Genomic DNA, 18,103 nt, shown 5'->3' with positions numbered 1-18,103 from the left:
ACCCAACACGTTGGCGCGTGAATTTCCTTTTTATCCACAGATTCCATGCTTCTGAGGACTTGTCTCGCTTTGACCTTTGTACTTACACAGTATGCGTACGTGTTGTTTGAGGAGAGACGGGAAAACAGCGGCAAAGCTGTAAGTGTGTTAACAGGTTTGTTGAGTAGTGTCTGTATTAGGGATGTGCAAAGATCCCAGTATTTGTATTTGTATCTGTATTAGTCGACACAGCAAAATTATTTGCATTTGTATTTGAATAAAAGTGTAAATAGGTGTAACAATCCTGTTTTTGTTTTTATTACACTTCTAATTCTAGGATATTAAAGTGTTAAAATAAGTGTTCTTTTATAAACTATTTTGTAAAGTAGAGTTCTCACATTGAGTCTCAAACCCCCGAGTCTCCCAGACCACAGACAACTGCACTGACCACTCAGCCAAAGCTCAGCTCCATCAGACACATAGACCTGCAGCTTTTTATACATCCATGACACAGAGACAGACAGAGTGGGTGCAGAGGTGAGAGATGGAGAGAGAAATGCTACGCTAGTTTTTTTTCTTCCTGTAAACAAATTATTTTTTACAAATATTTGTATGAAATGAATATTTGCAAAAACCCGCTATTCGATTTTGGTCCCATCCCCTCTCTGTACATTAGTCTATCATATTTAGTTTATCATCTTTATTGTTCTTAAAACAATCTAACCTAAAATAAAACCTCTGCTATGATACACTTAGCCCTGAAACTCTACGTTACACCCTTAAACAAATCAATAATCATAGATAATCAACAAATAGTGAAAAATGCCATCACAAGTTTTTAGATACCGGTTGTTTTGTCAGATCAGCAGTCAGAACCCAAAAATATACAATTTATAATGATACTGTATACAGAAAAAGCAGGAAATCTTTACGTTTGAGAAGCTGGAATTAGTAAATGTTTGGCATTTTTTTTGTTTTTGATAAATGACTTAAATGATCAATCCATAATCATAATTGTAAAGTAATCTTCCAAACACGGCATAAAACCTAATTATTCTTGACAGCAAGCTTTGTCTTTGTTGTTTTAGTATAAGTCAATTTCTCTATTTTGTTTGCAATGTCATACAGAAATAACTCTGTCCTGTACTTGCAATAACACTCTATAATTAAAGCTGCAAGCAGCGTTGGACGGGCCTTCGCGCCCTTGCGCACAGCAGGCCGCGGCGCAGTCACCTAAGCTTCTGGGAACCAAGAAAACCTTTGGAGATGATCAGTGTGAGAGTCTTTAGACACACAATACTAACCAGTGTCTCTCTGTGAGCCCACCCCTCTGTTCACAAACAATTATGGGTAATTATAGATTATGAAATCAAAATATTGTTCACCTTAATCAATAATTCAGGCACCAACTGTAGGATCTGCAAGGAACACAGTTGCTATAATTATCAATTATCAACAAGAAAGAAGAAAGAAACAAACACACGAAAAACAATAGGGTCTTCGCCCTTTGGGCTCAGGCCCTAATAATAAATAATTATAACAATTAACAGATTTATTAATATGAACTAACAAATACGGAGCACCACCCGGAAACCGGGACTAATAACCGAACAAGGTAATCTCATAAATGGGAGTTCACCTAGAATGTTAATATCTGAGAGATATCAACATTCAAGGGTAAACAAAGAACGGTTGAATTCGAGCTCTGACTCCTTCAATCAGCCACTTTTCACAATATGTTACCAATAATGACAAAAGAACTTCTCTTTAAAGATATAACAGTGTTTATGAAACTTAGCAAAATTAACAAAGTTAACAAATGCTTCATTCAATAAATAGCTATTCTAAAATCTAATTCTACCAAACAAAACACAACCAGCTTTGCACAGGGTTGGACACTTGCAGGTTGGACACTTTTGTCCGACGTTATCTGACCATCAGATGTGCAAAACGATGTCGGTGTGTGTATCTGTGCGCGCGTGAGTGTGGTGTTAGTCACAAGAGAGGGAGGAGGGAAAGCGATCGTGAGAGAGAGAGAGAAGCGGTTCTTTTTCCACAGAGAGCGCACGTATGGACGGCAGTCTGTAACGCACGTTGTCTGGTTTCAGGTCGACAAATCAGTTTACTTTCTCACTCAAGGCAGCACAAACACAGTAGTCCCGAGCGAGACAAACACAAAATAGTCTAGCGTGGTGAACACAACTAACAGGCAGCAAACAGGCAGCAGCGGAGCGTTAACTGCAGCATGACCGAAAGAAGCACAACCAGTTAGCCTCTGCTAGCCTCTCAGCTAACCCCGGCTCTCTGTTTAGATCCAAACGGAGCACCGAGTCCCGATTTGTTATTTAGGTTAAAGCGGAGAACAGGCAGCAAACAGGGAGCAGCGGAGCGTTAACTGCAGCATGACCGGAAAGAAGCACAACCAGTTAGCCTCTGCTAGCCTCTTAGCTAACCCTGGCTATCTGTTTAGATCCAACCGGAGCACCGAGCCCCGATATGTTATTTAGGTTAAGGTGGAGAGAACCAGCGGGTCTGTCGGCCAGCTGAGTAAGTGAAACCTACGGAAAAAACACCGTGACCATCACGGTAAAACAGTACGTAGAGAACTGCTGTGTTCAGCTGCACAGATAGGAAATCCCTCGGCTGACAGGATGTACCACTCTGTGCGGGAAAATATTTTACCCTCCTATTTCTGGTTTATAACAATGATTGACAACCAGAATATTAGGTGCATTACTGCCACCCTCCGCTTCAGGCTGTGAACCAATGATTAAATCCTACACATTATTCCTGTCTGTCTAATAAACTACATAACGAACCTGCTGCTCCACCCATCCCCCCCCCCCCCATTCTCTCTCTCTCCCTCTCAACTGCAGAGAAGGATATTAGTGTACTCTACTTGTGAAATATCCTCATAAATCCCATAACTTTGGCCAAATTCTACATAAAAATGACATTTTTTTGTAGGAATTTTCGTCGCGAATCCATTGATACAGGTTTGAAAGTGGTCGGACTTATAGTTTAGACACCAGATGCCCCAGTTTGGCACAAAGTTCATGCCCAGAGATTGCCTCCCCATTGGTTTACATTGTAAGGTGTAATGTCGCACTCCAACTTTCAGGGCTTACTAAATCTAAACCGTTCGAGTTATTACAAAGTTTTTAATAACTTTTGCTCAACACAGTGTGATAAGTTAAGTATTAAAGTTTGAAGCCGATACCATTAACGCCCAAGGAGGAGATAGCGTTTATTCAAGGTCCAAAATTGGCACAAAATTGAGATTGCGGACAATGATGAGATACATAAACGCGAAAAATGACCACTTTTATCAAGATGGCCGACTTCCTGTAGGACTTACAATACGGCTCCAAGAGGCTTTTTTGTGCGTCTTCACATGATACATAAGCCTCCCGAATTTCTTTTTCCTAGGTTAATCTGGAAGGCGGGGCTACAATTTTGAAAATTTCAAAAGGGCGCTGTTGAGCCATATTGTCACGTCTATGCAAATGAAGTTTCGAGGATTTTAACTGGTGTCACTCCAGACATGTGTGCCAAGTTTTGTGATTGTTGACCCATCCCTTGTCCCTAAAATACAGCATCGTATTTCATGGCGAAGGATGTGTCGCCATGGCAACGGCGTTTGGTCATGGGTCATGACCTGCCCAATGTAGCATCACCAAGGTCTTACATCTTAGCTGAGTCAATTTCAGGTGCATCGGCCAAATTTCCTAGGAGCAATACAACAAAGAACGACGCATGATACTTCCTGTTGCGCTCTGGCCCGTCGGGATCAGATCACGCTTTTTAAAAATGAGGGATATTTCTTACAAGTGTGGTGTGCTTTTATTTTGAAAGTTTGATTGACATGTGTACTGTCAGGTGTGTAGAGACAATAAGTAACTGCAGCTGGACACAGAAAAATACTCATATATTTGAATGGAGAGTGTGAGCGAACCCACACCTTTTTGAACATTTACTGCTTCCACATAATTTTAGATACAAACTTCATTTGAACTTTAAATGAGTCACGAGACTTTGACCTACAAATCTTGAATTTACATGTGTTTTCTATCTTTTATTGTTTTTGAGATATTAGAGTGTGAGTTTTAAGGTCTTTTCTTGCTCCTCCTGTGATTTTATAATGAGTGTGTATTGCGGAATGTTTCACAGCACTGAGGGAGTGACATCACCAGGAGCAGTTGGAGAGGAGGATATTAGAGAACACTTCTTGTGAAATATCCTCATAAATCCCATGACTTTGGCCAAATCCTACATAAAAATCACATTTTTTTGTAGGAATTTTCGTCGCGAATCCATTGATACAGGTTTGAAAGTGGTCGGACTTATAGTTTAGACGCCAGATGCCCCAGTTTGGCACAAAGTCCATGCCCAGAGATTGCCTCCCCATTGGTTTACATTGTAAGGTGTAATGTCGCACTCCAACTTTCAGGGCTTACTAAATCTAAACCGTTCAAGTTATTACAAAGTTTTTAATAACTTTTGCTCAACACAGTGTGATAAGTCATGTTTTCAAGTTTGAAGCCGATACCATTAACGCCCTCGGAGGAGATAGCGTTTGTTCGGGGGCCAAAATTGGGGCAAAGTCTTATTTTGAAAAGCTGATTGCAGACTTCCTGTTGGATTTAGGTCAGGGGTGTCAGCTTATGATTTGTAGGTCTTGATGAGACGAATAATTGAGTTTTGGTTCGATCTCTCTACGACATTCCTACGGGCCGTGGCGGCCGTTTTAGATACATAGGTGGCGCTAGAGAGCACATTTTGGCACTTCGGGGGTTAATTTTTACATTTTATCAAATTTTTCACCAGACCTGATGTGCGTGCCAAATTTGGTGAGTTTTTGAACATGTTTAGGGGGTCAAATTAAGGATTGAAGTGGCGTATTAATAAAGAATAATAAAGAAACAAACGCACGAAAAACAATAGGGTCTTCGCCCTTTGGGCTCAGGCCCTAACGAGGTAAATCTGGACTTTTTGGATCTCCAGTACATATACAGTATTTGCTGCAGAATTGAGACAACTTTAATGAGAATTTTATGCCCATTTGAAGCTCCCCAAGTGCATGTTGATTTGTTACTTCCTGTGATCACAGAGGAGTGGAAGCTCTTTTTCCAGCAGTCTGTATTTTTGTATAGATTTGCTTCTTAATGTAACTCTTCCACCTACTGCTCCATTTGCAATCTTTCCTCTCTGTCTTCCTTATCTTACATTTTCCCACGGTGCACCTCCTGGTATCTCTCCTCTACCTACTGTCTTTTTGCACCCATCCCTTCGTTCATCTGCATTGTACTCCATGTGGTCTTATGGGTCAATGTGTTCTGACCCCTTCCTCTCTGACTGGAGGGCCCCCAGAGGCCAGCTACAGGTCGGGGAATCTAGCTGCTGCAAGATTAAGTCATCCTTTCCTTTTCTTTTCTTCTGTGCCTCCTTGGGAGGAAGGCGATGTATGTCTGCAAGGCCACACGGGTGCAATGCAGCATGTCTTCACAATGCTTTTAACATTATAAAAGCACCTAAGCCAGAAGACGCTCGGGATAAAGTATGCGGGCGAGCAAAAAATGAAAAGAAACGCAATTCATTTTTATACACAGACACATCTTTATGTATCATCCCTCTCTTACCCCTGGGTGCAGTTGGCATGGCAGGGATGACACTCGTTGTTGGCCTTGGCATATTTGAAGATGAAACTGTTGGCCCCCTGCAAGCCATCGGGGCACTTCTCCACACAGTTGGGTCCATCTTTGAAGTGGAGACATTTTACACACTGGTCTGGGCCCTGAGAGAAGAAGAGAACAAGGAGGAGGGAGATGAGAGAGTGGGTTAGGAGAAGGTGATGGACAGTGGATGAATAAAGAAGCAAGAGAAGGGGGGTGAGGTAAAAGGATTAGTTAGAAGGGGAAGGGTGTAAATGAACAAGAGGAAGAAAGGTGGAATAAAATGATGGTCAGGGGGGTGAAGGGAACCAGCAGGTGGAAATAAAGTTAGGGATAATGGAATGGGATAAAGTAAGAGGGAAGAATGGAGATACAGGGAAAAAATGGATGAGAGGAGAGGAGAGAATTGAACAGAATCAAATTCAAACCTGGCGAATCATGTCAATTTGCTCACTTCCTACCACGGCTAATGTAGCTGGCAGGACCCACATGCATTCCATTCAGTGATTTATAATGTGTTGAGCAAAATTACCTAGAGTGTATTCTGCTGCACCCCTGTTAAAATTGGCAAAATGCATAAAGAATCAGGTCATGTCAAAGTACGGCGCATCCAATGTGATGGAAGAGATGACAAGTGGTAACTGAGCACGAGCTCAGCTGCAGCGGGATCATGAATAAGTAAGATGGATAGCGATGTGTGTGTGTGTTTGTGCAAGAGGGAAACTGTACTGCACTGCGTATTAATGCTTTTGTGTGTAGCAGAAGTGATGAAAGTGTTGACTAAAGTGCAATATCTATGTGTGAACTTACAATTGTGCAATGTGTGTGTGTGTTTCTTTGTGTGCACGCAAGAGTTGGGAGTTTCGGGTGCTGCACTCTGTTGCTACAGACGACCACAGTGACCTGATGGACAGCCTCATAGTTTGACACATTCAGACACACGCCATCAATAAACATTATTCTCACTTTGCATGATTGTGGGTATGCATGTGTGTGTGCGTGCAAGTACGGAGGCATTACAGATGTCTGAATGCATTCAAGTATGTCCGCTCATGTTGTACGCATGTGTATTTGTGTGTGAGAGCGCCTGTGGATGATTGACTCTGGTGTTATTTACTACTCAACTGTGACCAGCATCTCAAAGTCAGCTGCCTCTGTGCATCCTTGAGGAGGCTCTCTCTCTCTGTCGTCCTCTCTCTCTCTCTCTCAGAGCGCAGCCATAAAAGGTTACTCACACAACTATTAAATTCCAAAAAATAAGTCATGCAGCACATCAAGAGCAAGATAACTTTCTGTAATGTAACAATACAAGTGTAAAATGAGCCTCCGTGTATGATGTATAGTAGACGTTTCAAACCTTTTTGGTTATAAAAGGATGAGAGTGGTGTTATTATATATACTATTGTGAACAAATCCCTTCAAAAAAATCCCTTTTGGTATCCCTGCCCTGTCTTTGCTACTTAGCCCAAAGCCCACTGGTTACAACGAAAAAATATATAGTTTCAATTTAAAAGATTCCCACCGGAAAAGATTAATAAAATGACTCTGCTTGGAATAATAATAATTTGTGTGTTTTTTTTCCATAAAAAAGTTAAAGTACGTCGTTAAAATCCAGATCTTTTTCAGAGATTTGTTGAAAATAAGAAAAAAACAATTCTGTCCTGGCAAATTCTGGTTTCACCCTGGCGCCCCTGGGACCCAACCAGAGATGCCCCCCATCTTTTCTCTCCTCTTTTGTCCCCTCTGCTCTCTCCCCTCTATATCCTTACACAAAAACACACACAACACCAACCCACACTAACACACACACACACACCACTAGTGCATCTAGTATTAAGCCAACATTTTATTTATTTATTTTAATTTTTTTATGATTTTGTTCATGTTATTGTTTTGTTTGGGTTACTGTCTGGTTACATTGCTTCTCCCGTTTGTATTGTCTCGTGTCATATGTGTTTTCGTGTTAATCATTTGCAGTATCTTGCACTCAATTTGTGTTAATCACTTATCCTGCACTAAAAAAAGACGAGAAAAATATAGAATATCAGCATCCTTGTCCTTTAAAACAAAGCTATGTCTATTTGCAACCCCTTATCAAAGGTTATCGAACCTCTTACTCTTCTACTTTAAATGATTTTTACAGGCCAGAGGAGGTATTATCCAGTTATTAAGAAAAAAAAGTTTTTTTTTAGAAACAAACAAAGTTTTGAGTTGCAGAAATATACATTTTTCTGCTTTCAGATCCCATTGAGCAGCTTGTGAATCAGTGTCAGTGAGTCCCCCAGGTTCAGAAACTACTTGTGTGTATTATTGTAATGGAAACAATGACTTGATGAAATAGCAGGTGCACCCTTGCATGAGATGAATATGTTTGTTGAACACAGTGTATGCATGTTTTCAATAGGCATGTGTGCAGACGTGTGTCTCTGCTGACATTTGAAAGGGAAATTCTAACATTTTGGAGAGCCTAGGTGTGATCGCAGCCGAGACTCTAAAAGTGACTTTACAGGAAGGTCAGATACTAATCTCATTTTGCTGTTTTGAGTGTGTGTATGTGTGCTTGCCAAAAGCATGCCTCCTAAAGTAGCCACAGTAGTTTATCATTCCTCCCATTAACCTACCATTCACCTTTGCAAACACAGCATTTCTATCTTCTGAAATTGTGTGCACAAAACAGATAGACTCCAAAAAAAAAAAAAAAAAAAGTTGGAAATCCATTTTAGCACGTAGAAGATATGAGACTATCTTACACAGAAAAATGAGAAGAGGGGTTTTCATCTTAAAGCAAGAAATCTAGCTCTAGAAAATATATTGTCTGAAGTGGATTCACAAGTGTCTTACCTGGCCAAGACATGTCATGGTGTTGCCATCCATCTTCTCACACTGGCTGTCACATTCCAGGCACACAGATCCATTGGCAAATTCACGCACTTCCCTGATAGAGATAGGGAAATCAAGATGGAGATGCATGTATTATAGATTTGAGAGCGTACCCACGTTGAAATATTGATTAAGAGCCTGCTGAGGGAGGATTTTGAAATATGCTGTGTGCATATGAGTATGAGCTGTATATATGAGCCTTTTGATTTTAAACCAACATGTGATACAGCATCGAGAAAGCAAGGTTAAACCTTTGTTTACTCATGCCCATCTCCGAGACTCTAACTCGCTCTGCCTGCAACAGTGCCCTCTAGTAGAGGGGCATGCAGGGCAGCTAGCCGGCGAAGACTATTTGATCAAGTTAAAAGCTTAGTATGGTCAATATGCTAACAGAGAAGGCCCATGAATAATGAACAGCTTTTTAAATCTTGGGCAAACATGAGGGGATGCATGGAGGGAGGAGGAAGTGAGAGCAGAGCTTGTGGGTGAGAATGAGAAAAGGGAAGGATGGCAGAAGAGGCCAGGGAGAGGGCAGTAACAGAAGTTTGCTTTAGATGGGGTGAAGGGGCAGGTACAGAGGTAGTGGACAAGGATGAGAGCAAAAGGAAGGAATTGTAGAAAGATGGAAAAAAAAGATAAGATGGAGAAATAAGCTTTTCATCCTTTTATCAAATCCAAGAATTGTTGCAGTGTGCACAACCAGTAGGAGTTCCACCAGACCTTTATTTAGCCAGATGCGTGTAATTCATAATGGTTTTGTTTTTCCATTTAGACTTCTGAAGGAATAGAGGTAAACAATAGAGCTCAATATTGGGTTTATATACTGCAATTACACCGGCAGGAGCTGCACAGTGCCTCAGGCAAAGACTGTTGAATCCTTATATGTGTGTATGTGTGTGTGTGTGTGTGTGTGTGTGTGCACCCAATCTATAAATTTCTCCCTTGTTTGTGTCCGAATCAGCGCATTATCTTTGTTTTTTTGAAGTGCGGCGTCTCTGGTGAGCTGAGGCTGGCTGCTGTCAATAACAACCGCCGCCGATCAAAAACACTTTTCACATCAGAGGGATCGATCAGCCGATGCAGAGGACAGACACCCTCAGAGGAGGATTCACCCAGTTACCAACAAGCCCCTTTCTCACAGTGGTGGGATAATGAGAGTGACTCTCTCTGTGTGTTTTGTTTGTCTTTGCATGTGATGCTACTCGGTTAGAATAAAGATTCAACAGAGCTGTTTTTTTATGTGATCTTGCACTGAGAGATTCAGATCTCCTGCGGGTGTGTGTGTGTATGTTTTATGCATTTTCATGAGGTGAATATTACATGAACATCTTTTAGTTTTGGTTCTAAAAGCTAAAAAAAAAGCAAAGAGACATTCTGACACTCCCGAGTTCAACTGTATCACATTAAAGGGCAATGAAAGTGAAGATGAAACCCCAGATTTCCCTTTTGCTGAGCCTTAATGTCAGGGCTTTTTTTTTTTGATGATCCTAATGGTTCATGTTCACATCATTTTGTCTCAAACATCCAAACATCCAGTATCACAGTGTGTGTCAGTGAGTGTCCTTTTATTAATAATGTTTTCCATGGACTCAAAGGAAACTCCCGTTGCTCTCTTTACATTTCTCCCTAGTCTTTATTTCCCTTGTTCCAAAATAAATTAGATTTCTCTCCTGGAAGCTGCATCCAGAGGAATCCTTTAGAAAAGGGCACGGGCAGTGGAGAGATATCTCTTTTGTTGAATGAGGGGAAAAAATACATGCAGGAGAATGGGTGAAAGACAAAGACCTCAGCAGCGGTGCTCTCTAGGGTCATTTCCATTCCGTCAAAGCCGTTCCTCCTGATTGGCCCCCTTCACGGCTGGAAGTGTGCGCCAAGGCCCCATTGGGGGATGGCCTGATGGGGGATTAGCCCTGTTTTAGCAGGACTGTGGCCACCGTTCAGACCTCCAAACTGCCAGCAAGCCAGAGCATGGCCAACCCACCAGAGCAACCTTTTTAATTAAACACTTTCAACGCCTCCCTAATCCGCTTCCTCCCTCCTCCTCCGCCCCCAGTGGACCCCATCTCAGACGTTTTCTTTTCCCCTCTTGCACTCCTCTCCAGTTTGCTCTTCCTTTGTTTTATTCAACAGACGTTTAAACTGAGGGGAATTAGTGCCTTTCCTCATTAAGAATGGAGACATATAACGAGGGCAAGCTGAGGAATCTTAAGATTTAAAATCACCAACCTGAAAACATATTTAATGAGCTAACACTAAATTCTTCAGAGATACACAGGCCAATGCAATACATTCAGGACAAAGGCAGATATTCAAGCCAACCACTTGAACGCTTTACCATACAGTAGAACCTCATACACATTCACTACACACAAGCCTGTGAAACTAACCATTTACAGTACAAAATGCTTAATCCCTATGCAGATGATACCATACTGTTTCTTTGATTGAGTATGGTTTTATGCCACTTTTCTCACCCACTAGAAGCAAATAAATGCCCTAACATGTCTCCTATTTTCGTGCAGAGTAACTTTCTTAAGTATTCAGTAAATCGAGTAAGCAACCTTCCACTTTCTCCAAATCAGGTGAGGGTGTGAAATAAAGCTGAAACAATTAGTCGATTAATCGATCAAAAGAAAAATAGTCTGCAAGGATTTGAATAAGTGATTAATTGTGTAAGCAAAAAGCAACAAAAATCCTCTGGTTCCAGCTTTTCAAATATGAGGATTTTCTGATTTTCTCTGTTTCATGTCAGTATGAACTGAATATCTTTGGGTTTTCGGCTGTTGGGCAGACAAATCCAGATGTCTGAAGATGCCATCTTGGGCTCTGGGAAATTAATGGACTGTTTATCATTACTTTTTGACATTTAATAGAGTACAGGATTATACAGTAATTGGTAGATTAATTGATAATGAAAATGCAGCCGTAGTGGGGAAATCAGCACTTATTTTAGTAATTTTCTGTAATCTTCTACAGAGATATCAGGTAACTTTTTCAACTTTGTCTTGCATTGCTGGTGAATCCTGTGACGCCTGCTATCCTAAAGAGCCTTCATTTGCATCTCAGAAAATCAACTGGGAGTAGCTTTCTTACACTGCACTATGTTCAGGAGGGAACTTGACAAATCCTGATAAGTACAAACATTTTTTGCACTCAAAAGCACGAGGAAATGACCTGACTGGATTCCTTGGCACATCAAATGGCAAACTAAAATATCAGGGCATCTGATTTGAAGAGAGAATGTCTTTTGATGTTCATACTGACTACACTGGCAGATGAAACATGGCTGTCACTACACAGGCAAGGTCTGTTTTGTCGTGTAGATTAGAAGAAACTGCTGAGGTAGACTTTGTCTGTCTGTACCAGATTAGGGTGATGTCATGTTTAGACATGCAGCAGCCACCACTCCTAAATACTGAGATAAAGTTTACAATTTTATTGCACCAATCATGGTATCCACATCATTTTTGTGTGTATGATACTTATTTGTATATTTATGTCAATGATAAAAAATAGGCCCCCCTTAGTGATGAGATATCAGTTTTATTATGTGGATAAATTGGTTAGGTAACTAAAATTTAGGCAAAGCTCATCTTGGAATCAACTTAGTATTGTTGGGCTTAAACTGTCATTATATTACAAGAATACAATTATATTCTGAAGTTTCTTCTCAGTTTCTTTCTTGCCTTGTAAAATGTCCAAGCAAACAAACACCAACTACAGTATTTGTCGCCCCACGGGGATAACGTTTTTTACTAACATTTAGGTAGTTAACCATCCAGACAGCAGATACATGTGTGTAGACACTGCACATTTTGTCTAAAATACAAATAAAGTTTTTATTGGTTTAAGTAGGACACTGTCAAACAACTTACAGTAGTCACCAAGGGAAAAAATAATCCAATGTTTCCATCTGAAAAAGCAACCCTTCATCTGCTAAAGATAGATTTCTGAAGCACTGGTGCTTAGCAGGTGGTGACTTTTTACACCAGGCAAACATTCAGGTCACGGACATTTTGATTCCACAGTTCAGGGCAGTGACACAAAGCAAGGAGCCTGTCGGATGTTACTTACAATGCATCCCAGTGACTGACTGTATTTACAGTATAGGAAACAAGTGTGCTTCAGCAGCTCCCTGCCACGCGCCTCTCCCGCACCAGTCTTCTTCAAAGCTTTCGCTGTGAGCTGTTTTTCCCGGCAACTTCAAAGCTTCCCTCCCACAAACGGCGCCGGGAAAGGACCAGCAACAAGTCAACATGACCGAGGGTTGCTCGCTCTCATACACCCTTTCTTGCACACATACATGCACCCTCTCCTCTTCCCCTGGGGAAAACACTAACTTGACATCACTGCTTGCAAGAAAGTCATATTTATCTTGTGGCAGACTCTGCCGGTACAGTCTTATTCTAGATGGATACTTTCAAGTGATTCACAACATCTCCTCATTCATTCAAGAGTAGCACAAAAGGCTGGAAACAACATCTACAAAGAAGTGTTTCTTCCCCAGGTGAGTTGGCACTGATCTTTTTGATGTGCCTCTTGGGGGTATAAAGCAATGACCTGAATGCAATTATTCACACTGAAAACAGAACATCACTGTGTTGTGTGGACACTATAAGGCCCTTTGTCACAAATGTCAGTCATTTGCCAGCTCAGAGCAGTAAACACTCATGTCTGTCAGCTCAAATGGGCAATATGTGATAAAATATAACACTTCAACAATATATTCAAATTGATTTTGAACAATGGTTTTAACATGCAGCCAAATGTTCCTTTAACTGCTCACGTTAACTATTCACAGTGTGAAATTCCTTATTGGTTCAGCTCATTACATTCATGCCAATCGGCAATTAGACTCTCCTCCTCCAGAGCCCTTGAGAATGTTTTGACTTCATTCTCATGCATCAAAGCTGTTAAAATTGATTTTATTTCCTCTGCTAGTCATGTATGGCTGTTTGCAAGGGAATTAATGCAGTCTCCTGAAACCATAATGATCTGACATTCAGGAAAATGCTCATTTTTGTTTTGAAGATTTGTGTCAGGTCAGCTTAAACATACAGTAGTGGAATCCTCCAATAAAAAAAAGAAAAACATAATAAAAGTGTTTTTGGATTGGACTTCTCACCCATCAAAGAGGTTGCAGGACTCAACGCAGGTGCGGCCACGTCTGAAGTATCGGCAGGAAAGACACTGGTCGGGCCCTGGGCCCCAGCACCCGTCATCTGAACACATCCGGTCACACACCATACGTTGCTGAACTGCAGAGAGAAAATAGGAAAACAAATTAGGGCTGCAACTAACAATTATTAATCTGTCGATTATTTTCTCAATAAATCGATTAGTCTTAATAATATCACCAGGGGACTATGGTCCAATGCATACACTGAGTAAGAGCATTGAACAAATCAACAATTGGATGTGCCAGAATTTTCTTCAATTAAACAAAGACAAAACCGAAGTAACCGTTTTTGAAGCGAGCCAAGGAAGAACGATTAAAAGTCAGTGCCCAGCTGCAATCGATAATGTTAAAAACCACAAACTAAGCCAGAAATCTTGCTGTAGTCATGGACTCAGACCTGCATTTCAACAGTCACATTAAGACAATTACAAAGTCAACCTACTATCACCGGAAGAATATATCAAAGATTAAAGGACTTATGTCTCAGCAGGATCTGGAAAAAACTTTATGCATTTATCTTCAGTAGACCCGACTATTGTAATGGTGCAGCTGCAGCTGATTCAGAGTGCTGCTGCTGGAAAACTTCAGGACTGCTGCAAGATCTTTTAAATCACAGCTGAAGACTTTTCTGTTTGCTGCTGCCTTTTATTAAATCAAATAATTATTCATTTCTTACACTGCACTCTAACTTTTATTCTTGTATTTTATACCAGCTTTATCCTATTTTAGCTTATTTGTTTTCCATTCTCTCAGCTCTTTAATGACTATTTTTTAATTTAAATGCCCTTTTATAGTGTTTATTTTGCACTTTGTTTCAATGTTTTTAATGTTTTATATAAAGCACCTTGAATTGCCTTGTTGCTGAAATGTGCTATATAAATAATCTTGCCTTGCCTTATAAAATGTCTATACCCCAAAGATATCTAGTTTATTTTCATAGAAGACTAAATAAACCAGAATATATTCACATTTGAGAAGCTGGAACCAGAGAATCTGGATGTTTTTTTCCTTAAAAAAATGACTCATTCATGATTCATTTTCTGTCGATCAACTAATCTACTAATCACTGCAGCTCTTAAATAAATTAAAGAAATGCTAAAAAAGCATTCACACGTGCAGACACAAATGTGCCTGCAGATTCACACATACATACACATTTAATGTAATTTAGACATACTGTGTTACATGATTATGACGTTATATATATGATATATAGAAAATTACTCTGGGCTGACCAATCACATACGAGAATATAAAGGGAATTATCTAATAATGAAGTAGTATGAAAAAACGAATTTGTGCGTTCAAGCTGAGTTCTTACTGCATGTACAAAATATATATGTGCTCAGTTATGTGGATGCCTGCGAGTTAAACGAATGTTGGCGCTTGTGCGTGCATCTCACTATACTTGTGCGTACATGTATGAGTGTGTATTGGCCCAGCTATGTGATTAAACATTGGTATTCCCCACACCTCCGCCACTAAAGACCACCCTGACCAGAGCCCTGAGCCCTTTTTTCCAGTCGAAGCACAACAATCAATGCTGTTCATCGGACTCGGCGTGTCTTCCATCCGATGAGCGACACCCACGTCCCCGGGAGTGTCGCACGGTGGGGACCCGAACCCTTTGTCAACAGCCCAGCCAGTCAATGGTAGACAGGGGGTGAGCCTAATGAAGAGGGCTGTGTAAGGCCCTATCGATCGATCTCTAACACACACAAACACTCATTAACTGGCTAATGATATCAACCGCAGCTTGGCAGAGCCAAGAAAAACTGCGGTGGCCCACATCTGTGTTTCTCTACTTATCTCTATGTCTTTGGGACCAGTGCTACACATATGCAAATGTTGCTAAAGTGTATCAAACAAACAGAAAAAATATTTAAAAAATGATTACTGACAGCTAAAAATTTGCAATTTTTAACAACACTATTCCCCATAAGTATTATACCTCCCTTCTCTGTTAGACTTTTCCAGTCTCACCCTATTTCCAACATCTGCAGCTAAACCACTTGTAGACTATTCATCATTCCATCAGGTGTCCACCTTCCTGTGGTTAACAGTGAGCTTAATCCACCTCTGTGCATGACGCATTAAGCACTTTCCTCACAGGGAGCTGAATAAGGGCTTTCATGGCCAAGGAACAAGAGATGCCCGTGATACCGTCGCCTTGGTAACAGGCATGTCAGTGTGTAAGCTGGGGTGGAGCTGGATTTGCAGAGATATGCGGGGAACCTGAGTTTTGGAATTAATTAGAGAGCTAATGAGAGAGAAAATAAGAGAACAGGAGTACTTAATAGGTGTTTGGTTACCACAGATTGTGTGTGTGTGTGTGCATGTGCTCCTGTGCGCCAGCATGTGTGAAAGTTTCCTGTGGCAGGTTACTATTACAGGAGTTAGGGCTGTGATATTACCTGCATAATTTGCAGGTAATATCATCATGTCACCATGTGTATATTCAATATTACTTTGCATTTGAAACTCTCATTCTGAAAATTTGAATGCAATGACACATTTCCTTATTAGATTGGATACGTTTTTTCAACCTACAGGACAATTTACATTAGCACTGTATGTATGACTTCAATAGCCAAAAACATGTGGAGAGCTTGTTTATGTGTCATTGTATTTAAGGTTTTTTAGCCGCTCAGGGGAATTAATGTCATTCAGTTTAATCAATCTGGGCAATTATGGCATATATTTGGGGCACATTATTTTCTTTTGCAGCTCAACTTTGTCATTTTTGTGTATTTATTTCAATGATTCATTTACTTTTTGCACATAGTGTATTTTTGTGTATTTTTCCATGAAATGTTTCTTAGCACAGATTAACATTTGAAGCCAAAACCGCTGCAACATCAAAACCTTAAACATCCTGTGTTTGAACAAAAGTTGGGAATAATTTTACACAATGTCACTACTCACTGCATTCCTTTGAGTCTCGGTTGTTGCGGATAAGGACTTTCTGGCTCGGCGTCCTGAAGAGCGAGGTCCAGTTGACGGTGTTGTAGAAGCACAGGCGGCTGTTGTTGAAGATGTAGACGTTACCGGCGCTGATCTCATCCAGCGACTGGAACTGGAGGGAGGAGATCCAACGCTGCTTGAGGATCAACAGAGATATACCACTTCCACTGCAGGAAGAAGAGGGAGGGGAAAGAGAAACAAAGAATGGAGTTAGGAAAAGTCATGGGATCGCCAAAGTCAGTAGGATTCATCCTCTAGGGACAATCCAATAAATGTCGAGATATTCAAATCTGGACCTAAGCAGTGGACCAACTGACACTGCCATCCTTAAAGCCATGCCGCTAGTGTGGCTAAAAAGGGAAAGGACACAGAAAGAAAGAGGACAAAGATGAGACAGGATGAAAAAGAAAGATGATGAGGCATAGAGAGGACAGGAGAAAAGGGGAAAGATCGTGACACAGAGAGGAGAGAAAGAATAAAAAACAGTACAGGTGAGGGTATATGGGAGGAAGGGGAAAGAAGGAGACACGAAAGGAGAAAGAGAAGAGCATGACAAATTGAAAATAACAGTAAAACAGGAGAAAAAAAACAGAAATCTAGCAGAATGCAAGAAGAGGAAGATGAAGAAGGAGGCTATTCCAGCTCTGATTGGCACTCAAACATCACTGAGCTCCAGGTTCATCACTGGCGTTTAGCAAACATGACCGGCTCTGCCAGCGCTATCCCTCGGATCTGCCACTTGTAAACCAACACAGGACCTGTTATCAAATGCGGGGCTAATCAAAGCTGCATGACAGCAACGCTTCAAAGGGCTTCTGTGCAGAACAAATGGGCCGGCAGCTCATTAGCTCCAACGGTAAGTATCCAAATACAGGAAAACAGCAAGAAAGATAAAGAAGGAGAGGAGGAGCTTTCAGAACAAAGACAGGTTGTATTATGAACATGTCATCTGCATATGAGTAAAATTGCATTTCATGGAATGTAATTTTAGTTCAAAGATGTAAAATGTATGTTAACTCTCTGAAATGAAGGAGCGTTAAGTGGTGCTATTGTCCATTAATCGACGGCCATTACCTCCTTAGAAGAAGTACGGAGCCCCGGAAGGGTCATAGAGAGAAAAAATACATATATCGAGGCCACGTTCTACTACATCGAGCGAGTTAACCAAAACGTGGGAATGAATTGTATCTTGTGCACAGGCAATAGCCTCGATATGTATGTATTTTTTTGCCCATGTCCCCTTAGAGGCTCTGTAAAGAAGAATGACTAGGAGGGCAACTTACAACTGAATCCTGTAGATCAGTTTGTACACATTTACATGTTGTCTTAATTAACTAATCATGTACGTATGTGAATGCAAATCTGTTAGAAGTTAGAAGAAAGTTAGAAGGAAGCCTTGGACAGTGTCTAATCTGTGTCTGAAGTGTGA

At 40.8% G+C, this 18,103-nt stretch overlaps 1 protein-coding gene across 6 annotated transcripts in view; it reads right to left on the bottom strand.

The window, feature by feature from the left end:
- The window catches only part of LOC137176873 (receptor tyrosine-protein kinase erbB-4-like), a 273,678-nt gene that overhangs the window by 68,668 nt on the left and 186,907 nt on the right, over positions 1-18,103 (bottom strand). For all 6 annotated transcript variants that reach the window (XR_010925878.1, XR_010925879.1, XM_067582874.1 and 3 more), the window contains 4 exons: positions 16,636-16,841; positions 13,657-13,789; positions 8,493-8,586; positions 5,619-5,773 (listed from right to left, as the gene is read on the bottom strand). Coding sequence is in view for 4 of the 6 variants with exons in the window: in XM_067582874.1 (XP_067438975.1) it covers positions 5,619-5,773; positions 8,493-8,586; positions 13,657-13,789; positions 16,636-16,841 (588 nt within the window). In the remaining 2 variants the exon portion in view is untranslated. The remainder of the gene's footprint in view (positions 1-5,618; positions 5,774-8,492; positions 8,587-13,656; positions 13,790-16,635; positions 16,842-18,103) is intronic.

Source organism: Thunnus thynnus, chromosome 24 (genome assembly GCF_963924715.1).
Source record: "Thunnus thynnus chromosome 24, fThuThy2.1, whole genome shotgun sequence".
NCBI classification, from domain to species: Eukaryota; Metazoa; Chordata; class Actinopteri; order Scombriformes; family Scombridae; genus Thunnus; species Thunnus thynnus.
The sequence above is the reverse complement of the archived record's forward strand: the minus strand, read 5'-3'. Positions and strand labels throughout refer to the sequence as shown.